The 26,564-nt window shown below is 47.8% G+C and overlaps 4 protein-coding genes across 4 annotated transcripts; 2 read left to right on the top strand and 2 right to left on the bottom strand.

Moving 5' to 3' along the window:
• The first annotated feature begins 5,391 nt into the window (after positions 1-5,391).
• LOC101780575 (putative lipase YOR059C) lies at positions 5,392-10,346 on the top strand. The gene is made up of 10 exons (XM_004953276.4): positions 5,392-5,685; positions 6,319-6,386; positions 7,016-7,086; positions 7,188-7,424; positions 7,667-7,830; positions 7,906-7,961; positions 8,055-8,107; positions 8,217-8,322; positions 9,712-9,809; positions 9,909-10,346. The coding sequence occupies exons 1-10, from the start codon at positions 5,561-5,563 to the stop codon at positions 9,978-9,980; spliced, it is 1,050 nt and encodes a 349-aa protein (XP_004953333.1). The 5' UTR covers positions 5,392-5,560; the 3' UTR covers positions 9,981-10,346.
• A 375-nt stretch (positions 10,347-10,721) lies between these two features.
• On the bottom strand, positions 10,722-13,378 carry LOC101780180 (deSI-like protein At4g17486). Its single transcript, XM_004953272.4, has 4 exons — positions 12,895-13,378; positions 11,999-12,286; positions 11,822-11,902; positions 10,722-11,296 (listed from the first exon to the last, which is right to left on the bottom strand). Exons 1-4 carry the CDS (start codon positions 13,010-13,012, stop codon positions 11,154-11,156), a joined length of 630 nt encoding a protein of 209 aa, XP_004953329.1. The 5' UTR covers positions 13,013-13,378; the 3' UTR covers positions 10,722-11,153.
• A 116-nt stretch (positions 13,379-13,494) lies between these two features.
• On the bottom strand, positions 13,495-16,002 carry LOC101779770 (nudix hydrolase 8). The gene is made up of 9 exons (XM_004953271.4): positions 15,744-16,002; positions 15,395-15,657; positions 15,231-15,296; positions 14,954-15,091; positions 14,755-14,832; positions 14,586-14,636; positions 14,453-14,487; positions 14,149-14,257; positions 13,495-14,056 (listed from the first exon to the last, which is right to left on the bottom strand). Exons 1-9 carry the CDS (start codon positions 15,871-15,873, stop codon positions 13,841-13,843), a joined length of 1,086 nt encoding a protein of 361 aa, XP_004953328.1. The 5' UTR covers positions 15,874-16,002; the 3' UTR covers positions 13,495-13,840.
• A 1,338-nt stretch (positions 16,003-17,340) lies between these two features.
• Positions 17,341-20,378, top strand: LOC101779382 (3-isopropylmalate dehydratase small subunit 3). The gene is made up of 2 exons (XM_004953270.2): positions 17,341-18,175; positions 20,067-20,378. Exon 1 carries the CDS (start codon positions 17,425-17,427, stop codon positions 18,166-18,168), a length of 744 nt encoding a protein of 247 aa, XP_004953327.1. The 5' UTR covers positions 17,341-17,424; the 3' UTR covers positions 18,169-18,175; positions 20,067-20,378.
• Positions 20,379-26,564: the final 6,186 nt, after the last annotated feature.

The raw sequence follows: 26,564 nt of genomic DNA, 5'->3' as shown, positions 1-26,564 counted from the left end.
AGCAGTGCGAAAGTTACATTTGTATCAAGTGGCGGAACCACAAATTTCTGATTTGAGCCTTTATATAGTTTTTGTGAAAATACAGATTGGTCTTGATTATTGGTTTCTCCGCGGCGGGGGAGGTAGCAGAAGTGACCACTGGCAATGCGTTCCAGCTGATTCCTTGAGGTAGCAGAAGTGACCACTGCCGTGAGAAAGAGTTGCGCAATGATCTGAAGCTCTGAACTCCTTATTCTTTCGTGGATCAATGACCTGATGCTGGGTTCGGACTATGGACTCTGGAAATGGCGGCGCACGGCGCTACTGTTTATTGAGGGCCTGTTTGGAATCCTTGCTCAAGCTAGCCTTGCCTAGCCGAGCTTGCCTGGCTTTGTCGAGCAAGGCAAGTCAAGCTTTGTTGATCTGATTGGTTGCCTTGCTTATCCCTAAGTCTCAGCCCTCCGCTTTTATCCAAAACTAATGGGCTCTTGGTGTCATGCAGAGAGAGATAGGGATCGACGGCACATTACAGCCATGGCTGCTGGTGACGGCAAGGAACTCGAATCCAACAACCAGAAACTCAATCCGGGTGAAGACGACCTCAATGTTGGCAGTAGGTATTCGATTTGGTCGGCCCGCTAGTGCTGAGCTTGCCTATACCTGCACAACAGCAGCGGGGACTTGCTTTGCTGGTCTGCACTCTGCAATGTCAAGCTTGCAAATCCGCCATGGAAGAGCTTCAAACTGGCACCAGGGGCTGCTTTTGGTGGTCCACTAGCGCCGAGCTCGCCATTTCTGCGCATGGGGAGGGAGGAGCTAGGGTTGGATGAGGAGGAGGTCGCACTGTCGCGGTCATGCAGCTACCAGCTTGGATAGAACGGAGCAGCACCAGCGAGCAATGCTTGCTCGTGTAGGAGAGCTGATTTGGCTCACCTGCACGGGCGAGATTTTCCTTGTCGCGTTGAGCGAGCTTGCCTGCTGGCAAAGCAAGCTTTTGGCTCGATGCCAAACGCCTGTCCTTGCTCAGGAAGGTGAAACAGTTCCCAGCAAATGAACCAAAGGGACCCTGAGCAACCATTATGTTGGCAACCCCTGACGAAGAAGCAGACACTACTGCAGAATTTTTTCAGTTGGCAATGCGGTGGTCGATTCCAGACTGTATCCTTGTTAGTACTTGACACCAACTCAATCCGTATTGATTATGCCGAGTTACAAACCTGCAAGAACAAATCGGCATCGGCAGGCGTCCAGTCCAGCTACCTCGACACGGGCAGGGACCCAGGGGGTGGACCGTCCACCCCTGGTCGTGGCCGTGCCGCCGCCTCCGCTGCTCGCCGTGGCTCGCCGACGCCGCCGCGTCCCGGGCGTTGATTAAACCCCTTCCCTTCCTCCATGCGACCTCTCCTCGTGTCGCCACGGCGCCGCCAGCTTCCACCGGCCATGGCCACGGAGAGCAAGGAAGAAACTAACAAGAAACAGGGTCCTGCGCGGCAGCTCCTGGATCACCACCAGATGCAGCCCGGCGGGCTGGCAACTCTGACGAGGTGCGTTGCCCGCGCCGATGCGCGACATGAGCTACCTCCGCGGACGTGCGCGCCCAACTTGGCTGCCGATCGATCGCGCATCCCGACTCCTCGTCTCGTCGGAGTTGGAGATCGACGGCCGCCACCCTGTCCTTGCTGTGGCTAGGATTGGTGGGGGCAGTTCTAGTTCCAGGGCTTGAGCAAGGGATCGGTAGGCGCCTAGGCGGGGGGACGGGCCGACGGGGCTTGTCGATATCGGCGGGGAAGACGGTGGTAGGGAGCGGACCCCAACCAGGGGGCTAGATACAAAATGTAGGGTCCTAATCGCAAATAATCGGATCGCGATCCAAATTAGGGTGTTATATGTAACTTTAGGGGCTATATGGAAATATTTGGATCCAAATAAGGGGTCCATTTGAAACTATTCAGGCGCCGCCCGCCGCCCGTCCGCCCCCGCGCTCGTCGCCCGCGACCATAGTTCGTTCGGGGATGCTGATCGCCACCGAGTGAGGATGTAGGACGGCGTTGGCGCGGCGACGGCGCCACCGCAACTCCAGGGCAGGCCGGCTTTCCCCCGAGCGAGCAGCACCGTGGTCCGTGGCTTCCTGCGCAGCTGGACCTGGACGGATCAGGAGCGCTTCGGCCCCTGCGGTCGCGGAATTCCACCGTCCTCGAGGCGGTTGACTTCTTTCTCTTTGCGTTTAGAAATCGTATGCTCGTGTCTGAAGTGTTTCTTTTTCTGACGGAGCCATCATCTCAATTGAATCAGTGGCTCTTTGCCTGCTGATTTCGTCAGAACCATAACAGAGTCCTGGCTCAGTTCAACCTGCAGATTACACGAAAGAAGGGAGGGGTAGCAGAAGTGCCCACGGGCAATGCGTTGGGCGAACGCTGCGACGGTAGCAGTGAACTCTGAACACTACTGCAGAATGTTTTCGGTTAGGCAGCGCTGTTGATTCCAGTCTGTATCCTTGACTCGAACTTGTACGTATTTATTCCGAATTACGACTTACGACTACGAACCAGCCAGAAGTACTCTATCTGAGAGCCACAGCTGAACTAATCAACATCAGCAGGCGTCCAGGCCCAGCTACCTCGACACCGGCAGCAGTGCAGCTGTTGCATCGCACGTTCGCAGGCAGGGCATCAGCCAAACGCAAACAGCCACTTCGTCGCTTTGTTACCATCCGAGAGTTGGTGGCCGATCGATCCGATTTTCTTCGATGCGATGCGACTCGGCTGCCGTCCCACCGACAAAAACGGCCGCGATGGTCAGCTGGCCAACCCGGACGGCAGCGCGGCGCCGCAGCCGGCCACAGGCTGACAGGCGTGCCGATCGAGCTCCGCCTCCAAACTGGAACGGAATTGCAAGCTGTGGTTAAAGTGGTTTGGTGCGCGCGTACGCTGGCTTTCGTCGCCAACAATCGAACGGGCGTGGCCACTGGCCACCCACCCAACACGAGGACGAGGCCGCGACAAGCGTACGCCTGCTGCCTGAGAGCTGACGTGGACGGATAGGCGAGGGACCAAACCCTAACTGAAAGAGTCAAGCGTGTGAGCAAACGGAATTGTCGCGTGACAGTTGGACCCAATCAATAATGGCAGCATAATTGTATACTTCTAGTACTTTTTTTAAAAAAATAAAATAAACGGCAGGGTTGTTCAATTCGTGCCAACCATATCTTACACTTGTGGTTGATCATTGATGTATTTAGATGTCCTAATCCAGCCATCCATGGCCGCACTCACCCATCTGGATTAAATCGTCAAGAGGTTGAGGCCACGGAGCAGCTACCCATGGCGCGACAGCTGTACAAGATGATGTTGTTCTCATAATCTGATGTGGAGAGATGGGACTGGAATTGAAGGAGAAGATAGCGACTGCTTTGGCCATGCTGAGAGAAATGAGACAGACGTCGGCTGTGCCGATGTGGTCACGATCGAAAGCTTTGAAACGGCTTGCTACGGATCTAGCGGTGAGGTGGGTAGTGCTCAAGCCCCCCTCCTGCTACTCGGATAATGAGCCACCTTAATCCCTTCCATAATTTTTAGATAGAAGGAAAAAGAAGAGAAGGGAAGAATGGAGGAGGAAGAAGAGGGAGCCACTTACAAGTTCACGGCTGCATCCGCCACTACTCGTCATGAGCATAAATGTATCGACGGTAACACTCTCACTCGCAGGCGCTCATTGCCCTCCGCTGCACCTCCATCGAGGTAGTACGAGCCATGCTCCACGTTACTCACATGCACACAAAAAATCTAAGATATATCTTAGCCTGGAAAATACCATCTTGTTGCTATCATTTTTCTCATCTGCTATTTGTCCCATCATCATAGCTTCTTCTTTTTCCTATTATAAAACTAAACTTTTTTTCTTTCCCTAAATAAATGGCATCTAGGATAACCTGAATGAACTAATGAGTTATCATAAACATCATACATTTAATAACAGAGTGAGTATAGTTTTTTAAATTTTTTTAAGTAAGTTTTTAATTTTTTTTCAACCCCAAACAGTAAGCGAGAGATCACTGTGCGGATTTCCGGGAAATTTCACGATCGATGAGAAGAAGAAACAGCTCGTCTACTTTACTCCCTCGATTATGACTGCACTGCTGTTAATTGTTGAAATTGCCGGCCGCTTGCGATACTCGGTCGCAAAACAACAGCTTCAAACACTAACTATCCCAGAGCTTAAACATTTCGCTGAAATGTTTAGCTTTGGCTTACGCGTGTACGTTGCACCGACGACGGCCCGCATTGGAGGATCTTTGCACGCGAAATTCAGCTCGCTCGTGTGTGATCCAAGCCCATGGTTCGGCTTGCGTGCACTGAACATGCGTCCTGCGAAACCGGTGTCCAGCATCAAACTGATATTTCCGTTCCAAATTACCATTCATTTTATTTTTTCTAAATACATATCTTTTACTATACACCTAGATATATATTATGTCTAGATACATAACAAAAACTACGTACCTAGAAAAGCTTGTATAGTAATTTAGGATGGAGGGAATATTATATCTTCGTGTTGCCTTCCTCACAATAATGACCTAAAACAAGAGTACTATTTTGATCTGCAAATCTATCAGTATAGTTTGTTTTGGCCTTTTTTTTAATGAAAATGACCACTGCCCACTGCAACACTGCTAGTATGTCAGTCTCCAATGGATGGATTCTTCAACTTTATGCTTTGGTTGATTGGTGTGTGGAAGAAATGGAACCCTAGGAATCAAAGCTTGCCTTTGACGCCCAAACACCACCTGATAATAGGACATGTTGTTGTCGACACGCACGCTGTCAATTGAAGAGAAATATAACTTCACAAGCATTGCAGCATTTACTTGTCCTTCTAAGCTTGTCCTTCTCTTTGGAGGTAAAAGTATTAGCACATTAAAACATCATCCTATTTTCACCGACGGATTACACGCAAGAATCATACTGTAGCCGTTCACGTTATAAATTTGCTACGAGCAGTTCTGTCTCTCTATTTTTTTAAGACAAAGATAATCAGTTTTTGTGCGTCCTTGTATGCAACCGCTAGAATTATTTTATCCGCTTAGAAAAAGTAGGATAACTTTCATTCCTTTATCTTAAAATGGTGGTATCTGCACGTTAAGATAAATACTATTCAGTAAGCATAAACAAGATTTGAAATAGTAAAACTCAAGAAATCAGGCAATGCAACTATGCTGGTAGTTCTGCTGTTGGAAACGGCCGGCACCATGGTCGTCAAACCTCCGGTGGTTGGCGGTTGTGTTCTTCCCTGGCCGGCCGGGCTCCGCCAGGTCGAACTGGCCGCCTCCTTGTGGCCTGCCCCACCTGTCACTCTCCAACCAGACGCCACCCCTCACACCAATCCGCTCCCCAGGAAGCCGTTTTCTTCCCCTCGTCCGTTCCGTTCCGCCTCCCCGTCGCCACTCGCCAAACCAGACCCGCCCACCTCCCTTTTAAGCGCAGCTACCCTTTTCCCCGTGCACCCTCCTCTCCGCCGCGCTCCCCCTTCCGCCTCCACCCAGCTCGTTTCCGCTTGTTCGCGTGCGTGCGTGCGTGTGGGGTGAATGGGTGACCTGGGAGGTGGAGACCGGCGGGAGGCGGCGGCCGAGGAGGACCCGGCGGCGGCGCCGGCGCCGGCCGGAGCCGGGCCCGACCACCTGGTGGTCATGGTCCACGGGATCGTCGGGAGGTACGGCTAGTTGCGTGGCTGTTGCTGATTTGCCTTCCATCTGTTCTCGTAATTGAGATTGGGCTTGCCTTTTCTCCGTGACAAAACTATTGCCGTACGCTTTTCTCGTGGGGAACCTATTGGTTGTTTCGAGAACTTTGGGGATTTGGAGTTATAATAATAAGCTTCTCTGGTTCGCCTGATCGTTAGCTGTATTCGAAATTTTATCCCGAAGCAGCTGTTTGCCTGTTTGCGAGCGCAGCTCCGTAGGTGAGCGCGCTGCGAGTCTCGAAATGTTTTTATGAGCGAAGTAGTAATTAATTTGATGATCTAAAATGTCCTCTTAACAAACTGAATTGAGGTGTCTCTTGCGAAGACGCTACGTGATCCGTACGAATTAGGTAGGTTGGTCGATCCGATTAGCCACGGCACTGATGAATTCAGAGTACATAAATAACTGAATGCCAAAGTGAAACGCCGTTTGGTAAATTTTTCGTGCATTCGCATCAGTACATCACGTACATGCATTTCGGCCATATAATACTGATGTAACTGATCCTTACTGATGCATCTACTTATTTTCCTTTTATGGAAGTTGCCATCTGGTTGTTTCTGCAGCTGTATTGACCCTTTTACTCTCTATTTGTTGTGCAGCACAGCAGATTGGAAGTTTGGAGCAGAGCAGTTTGATAAGTTGCTCTCCGACAAAGTCATAGTTCATTGTAAGCTCTCTCAATTCGTTTGTATGTTCATCGCTTCGTGTTTATAGTATTTCTTGAGCTATGAGTTCTCCATCAGCATGCCTGTATTGTACTGTACTTTTACGGAGGACAATTTGACATCTTAGCATTTCACAAATACCAATCCTTGAATCCTAGTGTTGAACTATTAATGCGTTGGATGGCCAGTGGCGTCCAACCTTTACACCTGAGGCGCTTGGTTAGTGCCACAATGATGTTTCTTTACGAAAGCATCCTTGTTGGAGATTCTTTGCTGTTGATAAAAATGATTGGCTAATCATTCCTAGGTTCTTCTGCTTACAAAGAAATAAGATAGGAGCTTTATCTATATTCCTTGTGGGACTCTTTGGAATCTTATTTCCTAGTAGAATATATACCTGGTCATGTGCTACTGATGATGCAAAAAGCACATTATTGCAGATGGTGATGGTGTTTATATGTAAACACAATTGAATAAGAATTTGAATTGTTGCAAACATATGATATCTTGTATCATTACTTATATTATTGCAATTGAATCAATGCAACAAATATTATTTATATATAAGGGAATTTTACCACTTATAGCCATTTCTTATGGTTTCTTGAATGACATTTTTCTTAACCTGTAGGTAGCAACCGCAACATGCGCAAGCTTACTTTAGATGGCATTGATGTGATGGGTGAACGATTGGCACAAGAGGTTAGTTCTTCCATTATGCGTCTTGATTGTTTTCTAACTATCTCTTCTGCTCTAGTTTATGTGTTCCTTCTGCAAATTGATGACAAAATTTAGTAAGGCAGGTTATTGAAGAAATCAACAGAAGACCATATATCAAAAAGATATCTTTTGTTGCACACTCAGTTGGAGGATTGGTTGCTAGATATGCTATTGGAAGACTCTATAGACCGCCTAAACAAACATCAGAAAATGCTCCGCAAAGTTTGAGTGACAACAACAGAGGTACAATACATGGACTTGAGGCAGTGAACTTCATAACCGTTGCATCACCGCATCTTGGTTCCAGAGGAAATAAGCAGGTACTCTAAAAGCTTAAGTTTTTTGCCTTTCATCATTGCAATCAGAAATGAGAAGCCATATATCATCCTTGCATGTTGAAGGTCAAGCTTGCAAATTTATTTTTTGAAAAATAATTGACTTGCTTGAGTGATAATAATAGTTAGCTAGCTTTGTATGAAGGCTTGGCAGAAGCATTTTGGTACTTGTAACATGAATGTTTCAGGGACTCGACTGAAATGTGTTCTTTGTTTGAACCACACAGGTTCCTTTCCTTTTTGGAGTTACTGCAATTGAAAATTTTGCATGCTGCATCATTCATTTGATATTTGGAAGAACTGGCAAACATCTCTTTCTTACTGATTATGATGATGGAAAGCCTCCATTGCTGCAACGCATGGTGGACAATTGGGGTGACCTGCAGTTCATGTATGCTTACCTTCCGCAACTGCTTTTATGTGCTTGGATTATGAATATTTTTAGCTTACCAATTTGTTGGTGTAGGTCTGCTTTGCAAGCATTTAGACGACGAGTTGCATACTCCAATGCTTGTTATGATCGTATCCTTACTTCACACCTAAAATTAGCATGTAGTATTGTAGTGATAAGCATTGTTTTTAAGATTTTTTTTCCGTAACTGAGTGTTGATTAAGATATTGTTGGGTGGAGGACATCATCCATCAGACAAGATTCGGAATTACCCAAGGTAAACCTTATCTTGTTTTCTTTGTTTTTTTTTTGGGATTGGTCAACCTGAGCATGATCTTTTCTTTCACTCTACCGTTTATAATATGCATTTAATTATATTCGTGTAGTGGGTTGATTCAACAAACAAGATCTACCCACATATTGTATATGAGGAGCTATCCAAAGCAGAAGCTCCTAATCAATGTGTGGACACGGACAACTGCACACTAGAAGGTTTGTATTAGTGCTTGGATTATATAATTGAACATATGCTTGTTGCACGATTTGTGATTGATCTCTTTTTATGCAAAATATGAAATGCTAGCATAACATGAAAATTCAAGGCAAAATTTGTTGAGTTAGAAATGCTGCAAAACCCAATATAGGATGGGAGTACTGACAGGCACTAGCATATTTGCTTTCTAGTGTCTTCCTCTCCCTCTGAAATAGTGCTGTTTCCCTGGTCTATTTATCCTGACAATATCTAAATGGAAGGCATGCTAGAAATTGTCAGATCTGCTTCCTGCCTACTTTTTTTAAAAAAGGTTTCCCTGCTTAAAGAAAGCATGTAAATTGTAAGGTTTTTTTATACTTCCAGTTCACGCACTATATGTGGTTGATGCTCCATCTTATTTAATTCAATAATGATTATTTTGCCTATAGATAATACTCCCTCTGTTTCAAATTGTCGTTTTGGCTTTTCTAGATACATGATTTTTGCTATGCACCTAAATATAGGCTATGTCTAGATACATAGCAAAATCTATGTATCTAGAAAAGCCAAAACGACCTACAATTTGGAACGGGGGGAGTACTAGTTTGTGGGGACAGACAGTCCTTTTTCTGTCTGTTGAAATTGCCAGATTGGGAATGAACTTCTTAGTTTATGTAGGCTTAAATAGAATGGAGCTTCCCAATTAAGCATAAAATAAAAAGGAATACCTACCTCAGTTTGTGTGGGAGGTCAGGATATACACCCTACCACCAGGTCTCATACAGCTAATGAGCTATGTATTGAGAAATTTGAAATAATACTATCTCTTTCTCTCTTTTGTCATTGTTTCTCAGTTCTTGGATTAGCTAAGACATAGGAGCATGGCCTTTATCTATCATGCCGTAGATGTTTGATGTCCATGGGGTCCCTGACTGTATAGCGTGTTGCATGGGTCCCTTACGTCCTTGCAACTCCACAATGTTTTGGGGAACACAAGTTCCACAGATATGCTTACAAATGAGATGATGTTCAAAGATAGTCTCCTAACTCATCCAGATCGATTTAGGGATGTCCAGTCTGACAGTCTGTTTACTAGCATGGGTATGCTGCTCTGTAGTAGAACCTTATGGTTGTATTGTCACCGTTTTCTATCATGCATCCATCACGAATTATCATGGTCCCCACATATGTCGTCCAGTGAAAGCTCTCCAAATCTCCATATTTTTAGTGCATTAGGAATTTAGGATACGCTTCTTTTGTAGAGAGGAAAATATACATTTTGGTATATGACCCAAGGGATCATAAAATGCAACCTGTATCATGGTCAACATTATTTAGTTCCTACATCATGCATTATTCCTTACTGCAGAATTGTCACATGATGGGTTGACTTCTATTGCAATTTACAGAACGTCTTTTAAGAGGACTTAAGCGTGTGTCATGGGAAAAGGTGGATGTTAGCTTCCACAACAGCAAAGTAAGATCTGCAGCACATAGTGTGATTCAGGTACTGTCTTTAGATACCCGTCACGTTCTTCCCTGTCAGCAATTTAGCAACGAAAGTTATGTTGAAGCTGAAGCCTGCCTTGGAATGAAATCTTAACAGGTGAAGGATCCTGTGATGCATTGCGAAGGTGCCGATGTCATACAGCATATGATTGACCATTTTACTCTCTAGTAACCCGGGTCTCTGGAAACAGACGTAAACCAGGATACATTTGCTAACTGCTGAGTCGCCGAACCTGACATGTTTATGGAAATACCAGGCATCAAAGATTCAAGTCACTGATGGAAGTAAATAGAGGGGGAAAACACTCGTTGTCATGTTAAGACTATCCTTGTCATTATAAATGTTTAGCATTTATTTAGTGGTGTTCTTGATACGGCGTGCGTGTATTTTAGAAGACATGCTGCAGATATGATGTGTATATGTGTTTAAAAAAAAGGAGCTGTTGCATGGATACAACGGAAATGCTGATTTCACTTCGAGAAATATGATTGTACATGCAACAAGGCAATTTAAAAATCAGATTCATTGGTGACATCACTAGTAGCATAGAAGTTTAGCATGAGGTCCTTTCTATATCTATATGATGGTGAATTCAATGTTGCTAATAAACAAACCGGACCCGACAGCCGCGTATCGCAGTACAAAATAGACTAGTCTTATTCATGGTCATGGATCACTCGGCCGTCAGTCCATGCCAGCTAACATTGCAGAAGACAAGCTCGTCTAAGTGGCAGACGCTTGCCAATTTAGACCTGGAAAAATTGTTCTAGACATCTTTCATTTCCCAGCTTCCTTTTCTCTGGGAGAACTCGTCAGCAAACCTCCGTGGCATAATGTGGCGAAGGGATTGGACAGCAAAGACAGATTCTCTACCTATCATTACCGGCGCTTACGCAGCACAACAAAATCGAGGTTAATACTCAGTAGACATGTACGTGAACCCCGTTCTGTGTGATAACTTATTACACAGTTTCGGCTCAGCAAGCATCACGCTAAGGCTATATTTTACATCATTGGTCCTAATAGATACTGGGAACCCATTTGCAATTTCCAGCTTTGCTAAATGACACAGTAACATCTGCTACCAATCTACCATGGATGACAACCACCTGAACTGCTGCTGCCGGTACAAAGACAGCAAAGCAGGTGGTAACTGGTAAACAGCAAGTATAGTTAAGAGTTTCATCTTCGAAGATGGCCAATTCCATCTGTGTATAGCTACAACCAGTGGCAAGCTCGACTGTACTGCCGTCAAGCCATCTAGAAAATCCCTTTAGCACCAACAGCTACACCACTTGTAGTTACAGTATGGGAGGTGCCTGCCTATGAGCATGGAGCAGTTCAGAGGAGATCTTTGGCTAGCTTTGGTGGCACATCTACAGAATGCATGTCATTGGCTGGAGTTGGCAGCAGGTGCTTCGCCTCATCCTCATCATTGTCACTGTCCTCAATGATAGGTGAATGTATTGAATGCAATTCATCATCTGAGTAATATTTATGAGAAACCAATAAAATGGTTAGTATAAGACAGTAAAACCCTTATAAATAGTGGAAGATGTATTTGGAATCCCTCCTCTGTTTTGCATCCGAAAAATTCCCTGATTTCTTTGAAGATTGCTTATGCCCTTATAGTTGTATATGATAGGATGACATATGTAACATGTTGGATATTCTGATTGGCACATAAGGAAGTAATAACAACCATGGAGAGAGTGCAAACATGTACAACTAAATTAATGAAATTTAAGATAGCCGGTCTTACAAGAAAAAAGTAAAATTGTCACAACACTGCAAAAGACTATAGAGAATTTAATCCTAGTCAGAAACATGCCTGACAGTGACACATTTTCAAGAAAGCAGCATAACAGAGCATTCAAATTATAAACCGAGTTAAATCACGCATGCCCACACAAGCTAATCTTCTTAGGTTGACAGAATTTGGCATGAGAGGCCATCTTGGAAGTCACAGAAACAGAAAATTGCAATGGATAGTTTAGGTAGATACTAACCAGAATTTTGACGAAGAGTTGGGACACGACCCACAGGAGAAACTTGAACACTTTCTGGTAGAAGACAATCAAAAACTGAACCTAAATTTTCAAGACAAAATACAGTCAGCTGGCTATAGTTTCAACTAATAAAGGAAACAAACACATTGCCAGTGAGAGTGTGAGACCAATACCAACCTACTCTTGCAAGCCTATTCACCCAGGAAGGGATGGGTTTTCCAGTTAAGTTTTGACAGACATCATCCGTGAAATGATTGCAGTTCTTACTTATCAAATGATATGTGTTCCCATGATACTTCCCCGCAAGTTTTTCAATAAACGTGCGGAATTCTTCCTGGGACATGTCTGTTGTGCCTAGCCACACCGTTCTTCTATAGACAAAACCAGGGCAAGTCTTTGATTCCACCTCAAACACGCCACTGGATGGGAAGTCATGGGCTCCAAATCCATACTCCGTGCCATGAACTGCTCATTTTGAAAATGAAAGAGTTAAGAAAAAAAAAGGATGCTAAAACCTAGTTCAATCTTCTGTAAGGTGCTAGATATTATGCAAACATAAATAAATTTTTTCAACAAAGTGGTGTTGATCCAGGCATTTAACAGAGTTGTAGCAATCCATGTAATCAAGGTTGCAGAGATGCTAATTGTTTGGTGAATAAACAGTTTCCTAAACCTATGAAGGATGAGTGGATGACACTGCAAAATTAAGCAGAGCAAAGTGGTCATTTTTTTTCCCACCAAGACAGACGTTATGTACAATTCTCCTGAAATTCTTGCTATTCCAAAAACAGTCTTCTTTAATATGTATTCTTCTATATCCCCGTGGAATGTCACTTTGAACCATTGATCACCCATCACAATATATTTTGTTCCGCAGAATGTATTGTCCTGCTATCATTGTTACAAACACCTAATTTGACCATAAAGCAGCAACGACAAAAAAAATCTATTCTAAAATCAGCACCATGCTAATTAGGTATCTGCAAACAGGAGCTATTAATCCATCATTCTACACGGAACCGATACCGAAAAGAAAAGAAAAGAAAGGCAAGGGAATAGATCGCCATGGACACCTTCGATTCCGGAGTGGAAGACGCCGAAGCCGAGCCAGTAGAGGTAATCGTTCGCGGCCGTGAGGTCGTACACGTTGAGCAGCACCGGCGTCGCGGCGGCGCTGTTCCGACCGCCCATCTCCTCCCCCTCCCCTCCCGCCCCGACGAAGCCCACCACGAGCCTCCCTAGAGATCTCACTCACGGCCCGCCCACCATGAATGGGCGGGGGGTGGCTAGGGCTCGGCCGGAGCGCGGATTCGTGCGTGAGGACGCGGCGCGGAGGGAGACGGTAGACCCTCGATCTCTGCTTTCCCGATCCGATCCGCTTAATTAAGCAATAAGCTTCCGGTTTTTCACATGTGACGCTATCTTCACGCTGTTTTGCTTTCTTTCTGTTTTTTTTTCCTTTCCTTTTTATTTTAGAAGCTTGTTCACCCTGTTGCTTAACAATTGGTGTGCGTGATCCCTTTTCCGTCTCCAGGCCGCGTCGCCGACTCGCCGTGTGCCGGTGTGCGTCGTCGGCTGGACGGCGGGGTGCAGCGGCGGGAAACGTGCAAACGGGCCCAGACGGAGGTCAGGACTCAGGAGTTTGTCCGCGGAGCAGAACTGCAAACAACTTGAACCCTTGAAGGCTTGAAGCCAGCGGCCGGTTGGACGCAACGCAAACCCAAGGCCGTTCTCGGCGACCCAATCCATTACACGGCAGCAGGAACATGCTCCGATCCGGCAGCGCGGCAAGTGCACCGGAACTGCGACGCTGCAAACCATCACCCCCAAAGCTACAGCGGTGATGAGTCTTCTGCACAGGTACATGCAGATCGACGCTGCCAATCGGCATTATTCTCTGCGGTGCCTCACGCCGAAACTGGGATCTTGGTGAAAATTTTGGTGATTGGGAACTGGGATCACGCCCTGCACGAATCGATGGCCAAATGATGCGCGGAGCAGCCAATCCGTCCTTCAGGGTCAGGCAGCGTCGTCGCCGTTGCGGTCTCCGCGCTCGGGCTCGGCGACGTTGTAGTACAAGGTGGACGCCCCGCCGTCGAACCTGGAGACCACGTGGTGCGCCGTCAGGCCGCAGTAGCGCTTCCGGAGGCGCTGCACGCAGATGTCGGAGATCTTCCTGAACATGTGGTCGTCCTGGATGAAGGGCTGCTCCATCAACTCCGGGAGCGGCATCCACTGCAACCGTATAGATCTTCTTCAGAAAAATCTTAAAGGACATGGTGTGTGTGCCTTTCTTGGAGAGCCAACGCTGAGTAAGCGTGTTGTACCTTTGCTGCTTGGATTTCCGCCTCGTCGATCCTGATGTCGTTGGACAGTGGTCTCAGCACGCAGATGAAGAACAGGTCTGACTTCTGGAACGCCACGTTATGTGCATGCCTGACGCGAATCGAGGGCGGCAGTTATCAAATAAGACGTTTCTGAATTTTTGGATGGCTGCATCTGCGTAAGTGTTCTAATGTTCTATTGCGAAGTCAAGTGCGAGTTCATTGACTAACGCATTATCGCAAATCTCCTACACCAACAGATATTGATCACTACGTTAGGAGGGGTTCAAGAAACCAGAACCATTACCTAAAAGCAATCAGGTCCACAAATTCAGTGTCAATCTGCAGAATGCATGGGGAGCGTTAGATTTATTTTGTGATTGATCCATAAGGTTTATAACTCTTATGCTATCAGAAGTCAGAAACGATCCGTTTCTTACTCCAGTCTCCTCCTTGACCTCTCTGACAGCTCCTGTAAAAATCTCCTCTGACTGCCACGACACAAAGAAGCATTCTCAATAAGTCAACAGTAGCATATATTCAGATATGTATGTACACTACTACTCTGCTAGTGTTTCATATCATACCAGGTATGTGCTGAATCCTTACCGCATGAATGAATCCTGTCGGGAGCTTCCAAGCACCGGGCAACGATGAAGCTGAATATTTCTCTTGCACCACAAGAACCTTGTCAAGTTCTCAAGAAAATGCTATCAGAAACAGAATGAGATACAACTCATAGCAAACTTTTAATCCTGCCATTAGCACGCATCGATGGAAAATGCATCGTGGCATATAAGAAAGGCACCTCCATTTGGTCGTTGATCACGAAGCCCCCGACTCCAACCTGGTGAGAGGCATTTGCCGGGAGCAAGCAGGGCTCGTCAGGGATCCAGTACGTTAGCATCAGATACGACTGCTCTGCGTGGTGATACCTGAAGCCTTCCTGCACCGGCGTCATCACATAACTGCTATAATAAACTGATAGGCACTCGTTTCTGATCGAAATGTTGCGTGAGACAGACGATCAAACGCAAGAACAGCTTTGCTTTTACAGTTTGATACTTTGATTTGGTTACTCGTACCTTCACTGCTAATGGGATGAACTCGGAGCGATCCAACGGTAATTTCAGCCACACCCCCTTCTTGCCCTGCACCGAAAAGTTACTGTCATAAGCACCTAACACAGGTGAAATTTCGCGTAGCAATCTGTCACTCGAGAAGAAGACATTCGGCCGTGGTGACGCACCGCCGACTTCCAGTAGGAGAGCGACGCCGCCAGGGACCGCGAGAACCCGTCCGCGTCGGACGGCAGGCGGTCGGCGTCGACGATCATCCCGCCGTACTCGTCCTCCAGGGCCTCCAGCAGGACGGAGCTCTCCTCCCGCGCCGCCGCCCACCCGCCGTGGCCATTGCCGCTCCACCCGTTCACGCGCGGCACCGACCTCACCGCCCTCGGCATGTTATTACCAGCGGAGGAGTAGGACGGCCAGGCCCTCGTCGCCGGCTCGTCTGAATTCAACGGCGGCACAGTACGGGTTTTTACCAAGAACAACACAGATCGTGAAGAAGAAGAAGAAGAAAGTGCTGTGCTATACCTCTGGAAGAGCAAGAACAGCTCAGGAACCTCGCGCCGCTCCGGCCTGCCGCGCGGCGGTGGCGGCGCGCCGCCGTCGTGGCGCACAGGCTCGCCGCGGCCGAATCGACGAGCAGCAGGCTGCCCTCCATCGATCCCGGTATCTCAAACGCGAGAGGCCCGAGAGCGCCAAGCGAGCCACTGTGACGACTGATGTGCGATTGGCCTGCTCCCCGCTAACTGCCGCGTGCTCCGATCTGTGGCTTGACTGGCTGGTACGAGATTCAGGAGGCGATCCGCGACCACAGAAATGCCACGCCCCGCACGTACGAACGCTTTATCGAAAACCACATGTGGAGTCCACGTCACTCTCACAGGCTGCTACTACTACTACATGCCAGCCGCGTGGGAAGCGTCGCGCTTCGGAGCAAGCAATGGCGCCGTACACTTTCCTAGTAGCCAGTACCGTGATAGCTAGCGTCACTGCACAGGCAATCGCGGCATCTTGAGAGCGGCATGTTCCGAGATACGCTCTGAGCATGGGCTAAGTAACTGATGGCTCGATGAGTTAGTGTAGTAAAAGGCTTTCTTGGTAGTGCCAACGAGTAAGAACTACTAAAGGGCTGTTTGGATACGAGTGCTAAACTTTAACAGTGTCACATCGGATGTTTGGATGCTAATCAGGAGGATTAAACGTGAGCTAAGTATGAAACTAATTGCAAAACCTTGTGCTAATTGGAGAGACGAATCTATTAAGCCTAATTAATCCATCATTAGCAAATGGTTACTGTAGCACCACATTGTCAAATCATGGACTAATTAGGCTTAATAGATTCGTCTCGCGAATTATACTCCATCTGTGCAATTAGTTTTGTAATTAGCTTATGTTTAGTACTCCTAATTAGCATCCAAACATCCGATGTGACAGGTGTTAAACTTTAACAGGTGTTTCCCAAACACCCCCTAAGAACCAAGGACAGGCTTATCCGAAGACGGAAACATGCAGATAATGGCGGTGTGCGTAGTCGTAAATGGTTGGGCGACAGGATCATGGGGCGCTCGGTTCAGTGGTTAGCTAGCTCGTAGCATCAACTATGCTCAGGGTTGAAATGGTTCGCAGCAGTGTTTTCTTGCGGACAGTACGACATCCACTTCTTGTATGCAGCACGTGAGGTCTTCTTGTCGTGGATTTCAGCTTCACACGACACGACACCCAATTGCCAGTTTGCCACCGAGTCTCCAGATACAGTACAAATCGGCTGAAAAGATACTTGATTACTTTGCATTGTTCCAAGACTAATCATGACAATTACGTCATGGGTGATGAAATGGAACCACGGGAACTCAAATTTACTTTCATATAATAATGTGATCAGTTTTGTCTACTTGTGTTTGTTCATTGGATTGGAGCGAGAAAGCTTGCAAAGGGAAAAGCAGCGCAGAACAAAAATTAGCCTGGTATGTACGGCCCAACAGCCCTTCAGTTTCGTGGCGTTTACGGAAACTTACAACGCACAAGTGGGACTGGGCCTACGTGGCTCGGTTTCGTGGCGCTTACGAAATCACACAAAATCAGGTGTATAATGGGCCGTCAGTCGTGAGCCAGTGTTGAATCCATTCGACCCATTTCAGCCCTTGCCCTAAACCCACCTCTGATTCCCGATCCCCAATCAACCAAGAGCGTCCAAGCCGAAACCATCATCATGGCGGCGGCTCCGACGGCGGCGGCGACGGTGGCGTCAACGGCGGTGCTAGCCCCCAGACCAGCGCCTACCAGCGCGTTCCTCCGGCGCACCCAGGCCACCTCCCACCGCCACCCCATCCTGAAATGCCGCCGCGCTGGGACCCTGACCCCCGCGGCCGCGGCGGGCGGCAGCTCCCCGTCGTCCGCGGTCTTCCACGGCGAGGTCTTCGTGGTGGGAGACAACATCGACACCGACCAGATCATCCCCGCGGAGCACCTCACCCTGGTGCCGTCCAAGCCCGACGAGTACCGCAAGCTCGGCTCCTTCGCCTTCGCGGGGCTCCCCACCGCGGCCTACCCGACGCCGTTCGTCGACCCGGGGGAGGAGTCCACCCGCTACGCCGTCATCGTCGGCGGGGCCAACTTCGGGTGCGGCTCCTCCCGGGAGCACGCGCCCGTCGCGCTCGGGGCCGCCGGCGCCCGCGCCGTCGTGGCAGAGAGCTACGCGCGCATCTTCTTCCGCAACTCCGTGGCCACGGGAGAGGTGTACCCTCTGGAGCTCCATGACGCGGGAGCTTGGAAGGAGTGCAAGACTGGGGATGTGGTCACCGTGGACCTCGGCAATTCCGTCCTTATTAACCACACATCCGGCAAGGAGTACAAGCTGAAACCAATTGGCGATGCCGGACCGGTCATTGAGGCTGGAGGGATATTTGCATATGCTCGGAAGACCGGAATGATTGCGTCGAAAGCTGCTGCTTGAGAGAAAGGTGAGATGATTGGATTTCATATTTTGTGTTACATTTGATTGCTTTCTGCAAGCAGGTATTAGGCAGCTGCACTTTATAGTTTCTCTAGTTTATTACAATCATACACTAGTGACCATGCTTAACTCCGACGAATGTTTCCTCATAACGAATCTATTTTCTAGTACAGTAGTTCTCTCATGTTCCCCACTCTAGTATATTACAGTCATACTCTAAGGGCCCGATTAATTCCTTCAAATGCTTGCTCATGAGTAATTTATTTTGAAGTGTGCTTCTATGGCTTATCAGGTCTCTCCAGCGGTTGCAAATACCTTAGATGTATTTTTTGACATCAAATATGCACTAGAAGATTATAAAGTGAGGCTATTATAATGCTGGTTCAGGCTTCAACACCAAATGGATTCACTCACTATACTAATCTAGTGTAGAAAATCGCAAAACCTGTATTTTAGGTACACATTGTTCTTGGAATAGGTTATTAGTGTCCACCTTTTGCTTTCAGGCTGTTGAAGTTCGGACTTCAGAGCAGTCGATTTGTGACTAGATTTGTGATTACTCTCCTAATGAGGTGGTTATTGGATGAGCAAGTTTACTCACTTCTAAACTTGAATTTCTTGGCAGAAATCTATACCCGTCGAGTGGAAATTAGCTTAGCAATTTCTATTCCAAAACTATTATGAGCTGAGGATTTAGTTTCTTGGAAGCCATCGGCTTTGCAGTGCCTTAAATATTTTTAGTACACAGCTAGGAACTAGATTATTTCCCCTCTTCATCTATGCTTTCCCCTGAATGTATCTAAAATAACCTTATTCATCAGTTATGTGAAGTATTGCTTAAGTTTATCGAATGATCAAAACTCCAGGGATTTGCCTGCATCACCTATTGAATCTGCAGCCCCATGCATCTTGCTAAACTTGACTATCAAAGGACTACATACCAGAGGTCCAGAAGTCTGCCTTGGAAGTGTGACACTAACTGTTTTGGATGTTCTATGCTCTAACCTTCATTGTTTTCCTAAATTCTGCGTCATGTGCTGCTAGATAACAAACTCATTCCGAAGCATCCTTGGTTTGCTCCTCCACTTCTGGTCCTTCTAAATGATCAATACTTCATCCCTATCATACCTAGGAACTGTCATTGCCTGCCCTTGCCTCTCTCTTAGGCCCAATCTTGGTCCCTCCCTCAGTAGCAGGCCCTGCGGCTTGCCTCCCAGTCTCCATTTACTGTAAATGGCCTCTAAATAATGCACTCATCGACTGTTTAGTGCCATGCCCACCAAATCACCAAGAATGGTTCAAGTCTTGCCTCCATTTTCATCTTACGTTCATAATGGGCTTAGCAGTCAGCAGCCCACCAGTTCCACAGATACATTTTGTCTGTGCTTGCAGTGAATTTTCCTCTAATTTGTTCTACCTGTCTACACGCAAAATGGATTATTTGCTGATATTTTTTATGTGAAAACCAATTACCTGTTGTGAAAAGTTTGAAACAGCCTTGATCTGTTACTCTGAGTCTCTGACAAAATCAACTAGAGTTGGCTTGAGCATAATTTGATTAAATCGTAAAATTGCATATCAAATTCCAAAGATCTGATATGCTGCAATTTCAACTTATTTCGTTTCCTTTGTTTTTCATTTTCCTGTATGTACCTTATATGAGTTGAATTGATTGTTTGTATAGCCTTGATACTTGGCTATGACAATCAAGTATTCTACGTAGTGCCTAACTTAGTTGTATCCATAAATGGTATTAATTTTTGTTGCTACTTAGTGGAAACCTTAATACTTGCTCAGGAAGGATAGTAAGTATCAAATATTATTGTACATCATCCTCAATCGTATTGCTTTTTCATCAATCTCTCTCACAATATTCATATTAATTATTTTTTCTTCAGGTGAATTTCTTCTGCAGATCTGCTGTCAAATTAGGGCAAATTTCATCTGCAGATCTGCTGTCAAATTAGTGGAGGTCTTTGCAATTAGTGGAGGTCATTGCATGCAGTGTGTAAAACTGGATTTGGGATCAACCTGTACTTGCTATTGTCCAGCTTGTGTACTGTTAATTTTCGCATAGATTTGTACTGTGGACAGTGTTTTAAAATAAGTTGCAGCGTATTGGGCTATGCTGAATCGATCCAATTGGTCCCTTTTGTACCTGCTACCGTGCTTACCTGTTTGAATAACAGCTTTGTTGTCAGCTTTTTGTTTGTTTGGTTTTCTAACAAGTAAGACAATCCACTTGGTTACTAATTTATCAATGGTAGGAAGAGATTGATTTATGAATGTAGCTCGTTTATCTGGAAGGATAGAGCTGACTTGGGAAAACAATGATATATCAATTCATAAACATTTTTCCCTGTCGAGGGAGCGCGGGCCAGGCAAGACAATTCTTGCAAAGCCCAGTGGCCCATGGATAATTGGAAATGGAAGAGGCCCGACTTAGGCCAGCACCAAGCCACCAACATTACGATGAGAAGAAACCCTGCATTCCTCTAAAAAAAAGAAAAAGAAAAGGCCCTGCAATGTAGGGCTTTGACAGTCTGACAGAGTCTCCTGTTAGGCTCCCGGGACCTGGGAACGGACCTCACCTGCAAATATAATATGGCGGTGGAGGAGCTGCACCGCGCGCCACTATGAGGTACACCAAATCTCCGTTCGCTACAGGAGATCGGGACAGGTAGAGGTTCCGCCCCGTGCCTGTATCCGCTCTCGGAACGGGTTCCACACCTATATCCGCTCTCGGTGACGGGCTGCGGCAATGATTGGGGGGGGGGGGGGGGGGGGGGGGGGGGGCTTTAAAGGGCCCCCCGGCAGTAGCGTGCTACCCGTTCCTGAACTGTAAAAGGAGTGCTGATGGTGGGCTATCCTGCTTTACCGGTTGGCTTGGCGTAGGCGCGGTGCGGTCATCCTTAGGACCTCCATATCCTACTACTTGTAAACCGACTGATTTAGGTGCCGTTTGGATTCCCTGCTAAAGTTTAGCACATGTCACATCGGATATTTGGATGCTAATTAGGAGTATTAAACATAGGCTAATTACAAAACTATGGAGTCTAATTTGCGAGACGAGTCTATTAAGCCTAATTAATCTATAATTTGACAACGTGGTGCTACAGTAACCATTTGCTAATGATGGATTAATTAGGCTTAATAGATTCGTCTCGCGAATTAGCACAGGGTTCTACAATTAGTTTTATAATTAGTTCATGTTTAGGGCCTATTTGGGAAGGGCATGTTAAAATTTAACAGGGTGTTAAACTTTAACACCCTCAAATGAGGTGTTAAACTTTAGTATCTTGAGGTGTTTGGATGATCTGTTAAACTTTAACACCTTAGGTTGTAATTGACAACTTTACCCCTCATTACTCCTCTCAATGGCAGCCAAATACCCCTTCTTCCTTCTTCTCCTTCCTCCTCCTTCCTTCTTCCTCCTTTCCTGGCTGCGCACGCAAGGCCACCTCCTGGTCGGCCCCCAGCGCCATTGCTCCCTGGCCGGCCCCTCCCCCTGCTCGATCCACGCCGCGCCCGCGCGCCGGTGCCGGCGCTGCCCTCCCGCCGCCGGCCGCACCGTCTCCGGCCCCTCCCCTGCGCCTGCTGCCTCCGACCCCGCCTACGGCCCCGCCCCGCCGCCAGCGTCCCCTACCGTGGCGCCAGCGGCCGCGCCCGCGCCCGCCCGAGCCCCCACCGTCACCACCGCGCCGCCCGCCGGTCCCCACACCACCGGAGCGGCCTCGCCCGCGCGAGGCCGCCGCCCGCCGCCCGGCGCAGCATCCCGGCACAGGAGCGGCGCGGACCGGTGGTGGTGGGCACAGCGGCGGCGCGCGACGGGCGGACCGACGGCGGCGCGCGACGCGCGGATCGGGGAAGGAAGATGGGGGGCAACGGAGGAGAGAGAAGAGGAGAGAGAGGGGGGCAACCAGGGAATAAGTGGGGAGGGGGACCACTTTTAACACCTTTAGCACATTTTAACACCCCCTCCATGTGTTTATGAAAAGAGAGGTGTTAAATTTTAACACTTCATCTTTAACACTTGTGTTTGGCAGCCAAGGTGTTCAAAATGTGTTAAAAGGCCCTTCCCAAAGAGGCCCTTAGTCATCCTAATTGACATCCAAACATCCGATATGATACTGCTAAAGTTTAGCACCTAGTATCAAACACCCCCTCGATATCGTCTGAATGTCTGATATATCAGCTCAAGCATAAAGGTACGCATGAACTTTGACCTGAATCCGATTCCACATTCCACACTTCCAGTAATAAAGTTTGGTGGCTCGTGTTAACATGTGCCCTCAACCCTCGGTACGATCACAAACCTTGTGTCGCGTAGGGATGGCAATGGGTCGAGTTGGGTGCAGGTGAGCAAAACTCACCCATGATGAAACCCATCATATTTAGTTACACCCACACCTATAATGTCTAACGGGTGAAATTTTGCACTACTCCCGCATCTGCTGGGCACCTGTCGGATTTTGGGTGCTCACTGGATTTGTTTAAAGAAGTAAAGTGTTCAAAATATATCAACATTATCATATGATATATGAATTTGACGCACAAAATGCAATTTGAGCAACATACTATGAAGTCAAACTTTTATATTTCATCTCATAAAAGAATCACTGAAACAACTGATAACAAAATCGCATGTTAAAATTTTCATATGATGGTACATAAATAATTTCATGTCAATATAGTCCAGTACCTTTCACCTCACAATACATGATACATCAACAACGTTATATTAGTATAATTTAATACTTTAACAAAGGTTAGGGTCAATATTTTAAGGGATTTTGGGCACTCACCGGGCATCCATGGGTGAATACACCCACCCCTAACCCACCTAAGTACGGGTCGGGTCATGTCTAAATTTATGAGTGGAATTCTACACCCGCACCTATTAAATGCCAAACCCGTAGCTACCCGTACCCATGGGTGTGACTGCCATCTCAAGTGTCGCATATATCCGAGATCCATCTTTCGCAAACACAGCTTTCATGCGACTATCACAGGGACACACGTCTCACTGAGCATTCGGGCAGCACGTCACACCTCTGAAAAATGTGGCAGCATGCCATTGCCAGCACCTGCCAGCAATGTCCACGGGACCACGTAGGAGTATTAGCGGTTACAAGCCGTCCAGTGTGGATGTACGGGTGGAACTGTGGATTTCCCGGGCACGTACCGCCTCGTAGCGGCGCTCGGCATTTCAGTGTGCTGACACCTACCCGAGCCGTGAACCGGCGGAAGCGCAACGACAGCCGCGCGCGATGGATAGATAGCCCCTGCCCCCCTGCGTCGCGCGGCGTGCGTGCTGCGTGGCGTCCCCACCCCGTGCACTTTACGCGCGGGGCCCGGGCGACGCGTGTGCCCCTCGTCTGGCTCAGGAGCCGCGCCGTGTCGCCCATGCCGTGTGATGGAACACCAGCTGACCTGCGCGGCTCCGCTCTGTGTTTGGCTGCGCGTGCCCCGGCGGCGCGGAGCGGCGGTTACTACAGCGACCCCGGCGCCGACCGACAGACGGGCCGGATCGATCCCGCTCGTTTTAATGGGTCTCGCACGGCACGGCCAAAACGGCGAAACCCACCGTGTCCGTGTGAACCGCCGCCGGCCAGGTTGCTGGGATCACAAGACAAGTGCCGAACGAAACGCGGGAGCGATCGAGAGGGCGTCTCTGTCTGTGTGTCTGGGGTTGACCTCCACTACATCTGCATGGTCGCCATTAATGGGCTCGCAAGCTCGCTGCAGCACTGTGCACTGCGCTCGTCGGCGGAAAACGATTGATCGACGCCTGCTGACTTGTGGACAGACGGTGGTCCTGGCTCCGCGATCCGCATCAACGGATCGAGCTCACTGCCGCGTCTCTAGCTCTAGCTCCTCCGTCGCTGTTCGTTCTACCTGCAGGAAGACTTTGGAGCTCGGGAGCGGCTGACTTTCGCGAGGAACTGATGGTCGGAGGCACGCGTCAACGATGTCGTTGGGGATCGGTGCTGATGATCCTGTCACGGAACTTCACGTAGCCCCTCTGTTGGCTGGCTCAACGTATGGCTCGTGGAGCACCTGACCTGTCGTTCGCTTTTTAGAATTTCTGAACGCAGGGGAGCGCATGCAAAACTGCTGGCCTGGCAGTCTCTGAGCCCCACGTAATGAGTTCGGCCGGGTTTGCTAAAAGTAGAGGATTTGATTTTTCGGACTCCAAGAACGAACTTGAGCTGCATCCAGAGGAGCAGATCAAACCGGGATACCGTTTTGAGAATTTTCTGAACGCGATGGAACACATACGCATGACTGGTTGCCTGAGAGACTCGGAGATTCTGAACCTCACATCATATAAATTCGGCAGGATTTTGCTAAGGCGAGATTTGTGTTTTCATACTCCAAATTTTTTCTGAGTTGTGCATTCCAGAGGTGCAAATCAAACACTCCCTCTGTTTTTAAATCTATTGTATGATGTTTAGAACGAGCTAATTAATTTATTTTTAAAAAAATGGGAGCGGGGTGGGCCCTTTTTAGAATTTCTGAACGCAATGGAGCGCGTATGCATTCCTGGTGGCCTGGCAGTCTCTGAACCCCACGTAATAAATTCTGCAGGATTTCCTGAAGAAAGATATTTGAACTGGAATTTCATTGAGTTGCATCCAGAGGAGCAAGTCAAACTGGTGTATCGTTTTTGAGGATTTCTGGACACAATGGAACACGTATACAGGGCTGGCGACCTGAGAGTTTCTGAACCCCACATCATAAATTCGGAAGGATTTGCTAAAACGAGATTTTGTCTTTGCATCTTCCAAAAAAAATTCTCTGAGTTGTATAGTACAGAGGCTCAAATCAAATAGTAACTTCGTAAGTATGTACGATATATAAATGAAGTATTTATAAAGGATACGGGATACCTCACAGAAAAGTGTTTACCCGTAAATATGCAGGTTACTTCAAGCTCGTGCAAACAAATTCCCAGCTTGTGTTTCTCTGTATTCTGGCTAGCTCCCGGTTCTTGACGTAACATAAACATGGGCCAGAGATGCGTAACCTGCAGCTCGACTAAGCTGCCAACCACGCACACGTTCTCGTCCACGTCGAAAGAGACACAGGCGTGCAGTGCCGAGGTGCTCAAGTCAGAGCCTCACTAGCCAGCTGTGCACTGTGTGCGGACAGAGGTCGTCGGCCGTTTACACCCCCGACTTGACACTTTGACAGGCGACCGCGTCCACGATCATCTCATCTCCCTCCGATACCAAAAGTCAGCCCTTGAATCTTTCGTGAAAACACAGTTACTCGCGCGGGACAAAACAGCACGAAAAGGGTTAGCAGAGCACGAAACAGCATCAAAGTAAAACCCCCTTACTACATTTCCAGGATCATTAACTCCAGTCCCGATCGATCAGTCGTCGTCACCCTGCGTGCCGCGGCTCCGGCCATGATCTGCCAGCCAACCCTTCGCAGGGAGTGCCCAACAAGATTTCTGACTTTCTTTGCAGCTGGCACGCAGAAAGAGAGGCCGGATAAGGAAATTGGAATGCAGGCCGCATTGATTGTGTTGCGAGAGCTAGCGGTTAGCAGCTCCCTCCCTTCCTTGTCAATTTTGACCTCGACGATCAAGCCGGCCGGTGCCTGTAAGCCCGTAGACTTTGCTTTATTTCCAGTAGTTTCTTCCCCTCGCGGCTTTTGTTTGCAGCTGCAGATCGCTTGCGATGTCCAACTGAAACGGAGAAACATGGCTGACGAATTGGGGGCTGGGAGGGACCGTACTCGTTTGATCCGTTCCTGTGCTCGCCATACGTATGGCGGAGCACAGAGGAGGTTGACTTTTGTTTCGATCAAATCAACTAATAGCTTGACAGCGAGCTGATGTCCTGGACATGATTGAGCTGACATGTCCAAATTGGGGTCACAAAAAGGGATTTTGAACCTGCTACGAATTGTCTGACGCGGAAACACGTACGGCACTAGTCAGCACTGCAATTTTCAGTGGATTGCAGCGCGATGGATCAACTGCGGCATTCAGTTTTTACTTTGAATCCACCAATCCATATGAGTGGTTCTGACCGTGTACCTGTTCCTTCTTTTCAGCTCTCAAAGTTCGATAGAATATAAAATTCGAAAGATTCACATGACTCGTCAAAAAGGCTGTATGAAATCGCCTTGCTACCCTAGGCCCTCGCCACCCAACGCTCTCCGGCGATGTGTCGTGGCCCTTTAACGAACTGCGACAGCGCCAGCCTCGGTGCTTGGCTGCTTGCTACCCTGGAGCTGGGACCGGACGCCGGTGTCGTCGACTCGTTGCCGCCGCGCGTCGTAGCTGCTACTGCTAGCCCTGTAGCATGTAGGCCACGGCCAACAATTGCAAACGGCAGCTTGACCCGCGACCGGCCGGCTGACCTCGGGATGCCAAATTT

The sequence above is a fragment of the Setaria italica genome, chromosome I, assembly GCF_000263155.2.
Source record: "Setaria italica strain Yugu1 chromosome I, Setaria_italica_v2.0, whole genome shotgun sequence".
Classification (NCBI taxonomy): Eukaryota; Viridiplantae; Streptophyta; class Magnoliopsida; order Poales; family Poaceae; genus Setaria; species Setaria italica.
Note: the sequence above shows the minus strand (reverse complement) of the source record. Positions and strands in the feature narration are given on the sequence as shown.

Excerpts from the sequence above, each read along its gene's own strand:
- LOC101780180 (XM_004953272.4), bottom strand. The coding sequence starts at position 13,012 with ATGGGCGGTCGGAACAGCGCCGCCGCGACGCCGGTGCTGCTCAACGTG. Across the intron at positions 12,287-12,894 it reads CTTCCACTCCGGAATCGAAG|TTCATGGCACGGAGTATGGA; the intron begins GTGTCCATGGCG and ends CAAAATGAGCAG. Across the intron at positions 11,297-11,821 it reads AACTCTTCGTCAAAATTCTG|ATGATGAATTGCATTCAATA; the intron begins GTTAGTATCTAC and ends AATATTACTCAG.
- LOC101780575 (XM_004953276.4), top strand. The coding sequence starts at position 5,561 with ATGGGTGACCTGGGAGGTGGAGACCGGCGGGAGGCGGCGGCCGAGGAG. Across the intron at positions 7,831-7,905 it reads TGGGGTGACCTGCAGTTCAT|GTCTGCTTTGCAAGCATTTA; the intron begins GTATGCTTACCT and ends TTGTTGGTGTAG. Across the intron at positions 8,323-9,711 it reads GGACAACTGCACACTAGAAG|AACGTCTTTTAAGAGGACTT; the intron begins GTTTGTATTAGT and ends TGCAATTTACAG.
- LOC101779382 (XM_004953270.2), top strand. The coding sequence starts at position 17,425 with ATGGCGGCGGCTCCGACGGCGGCGGCGACGGTGGCGTCAACGGCGGTG.
- LOC101779770 (XM_004953271.4), bottom strand. The coding sequence starts at position 15,873 with ATGGAGGGCAGCCTGCTGCTCGTCGATTCGGCCGCGGCGAGCCTGTGC. Across the intron at positions 14,637-14,754 it reads CGACAGGATTCATTCATGCG|TCAGAGGAGATTTTTACAGG; the intron begins GTAAGGATTCAG and ends GTGTCGTGGCAG. Across the intron at positions 14,488-14,585 it reads AGGTCAAGGAGGAGACTGGA|ATTGACACTGAATTTGTGGA; the intron begins GTAAGAAACGGA and ends TGCATTCTGCAG.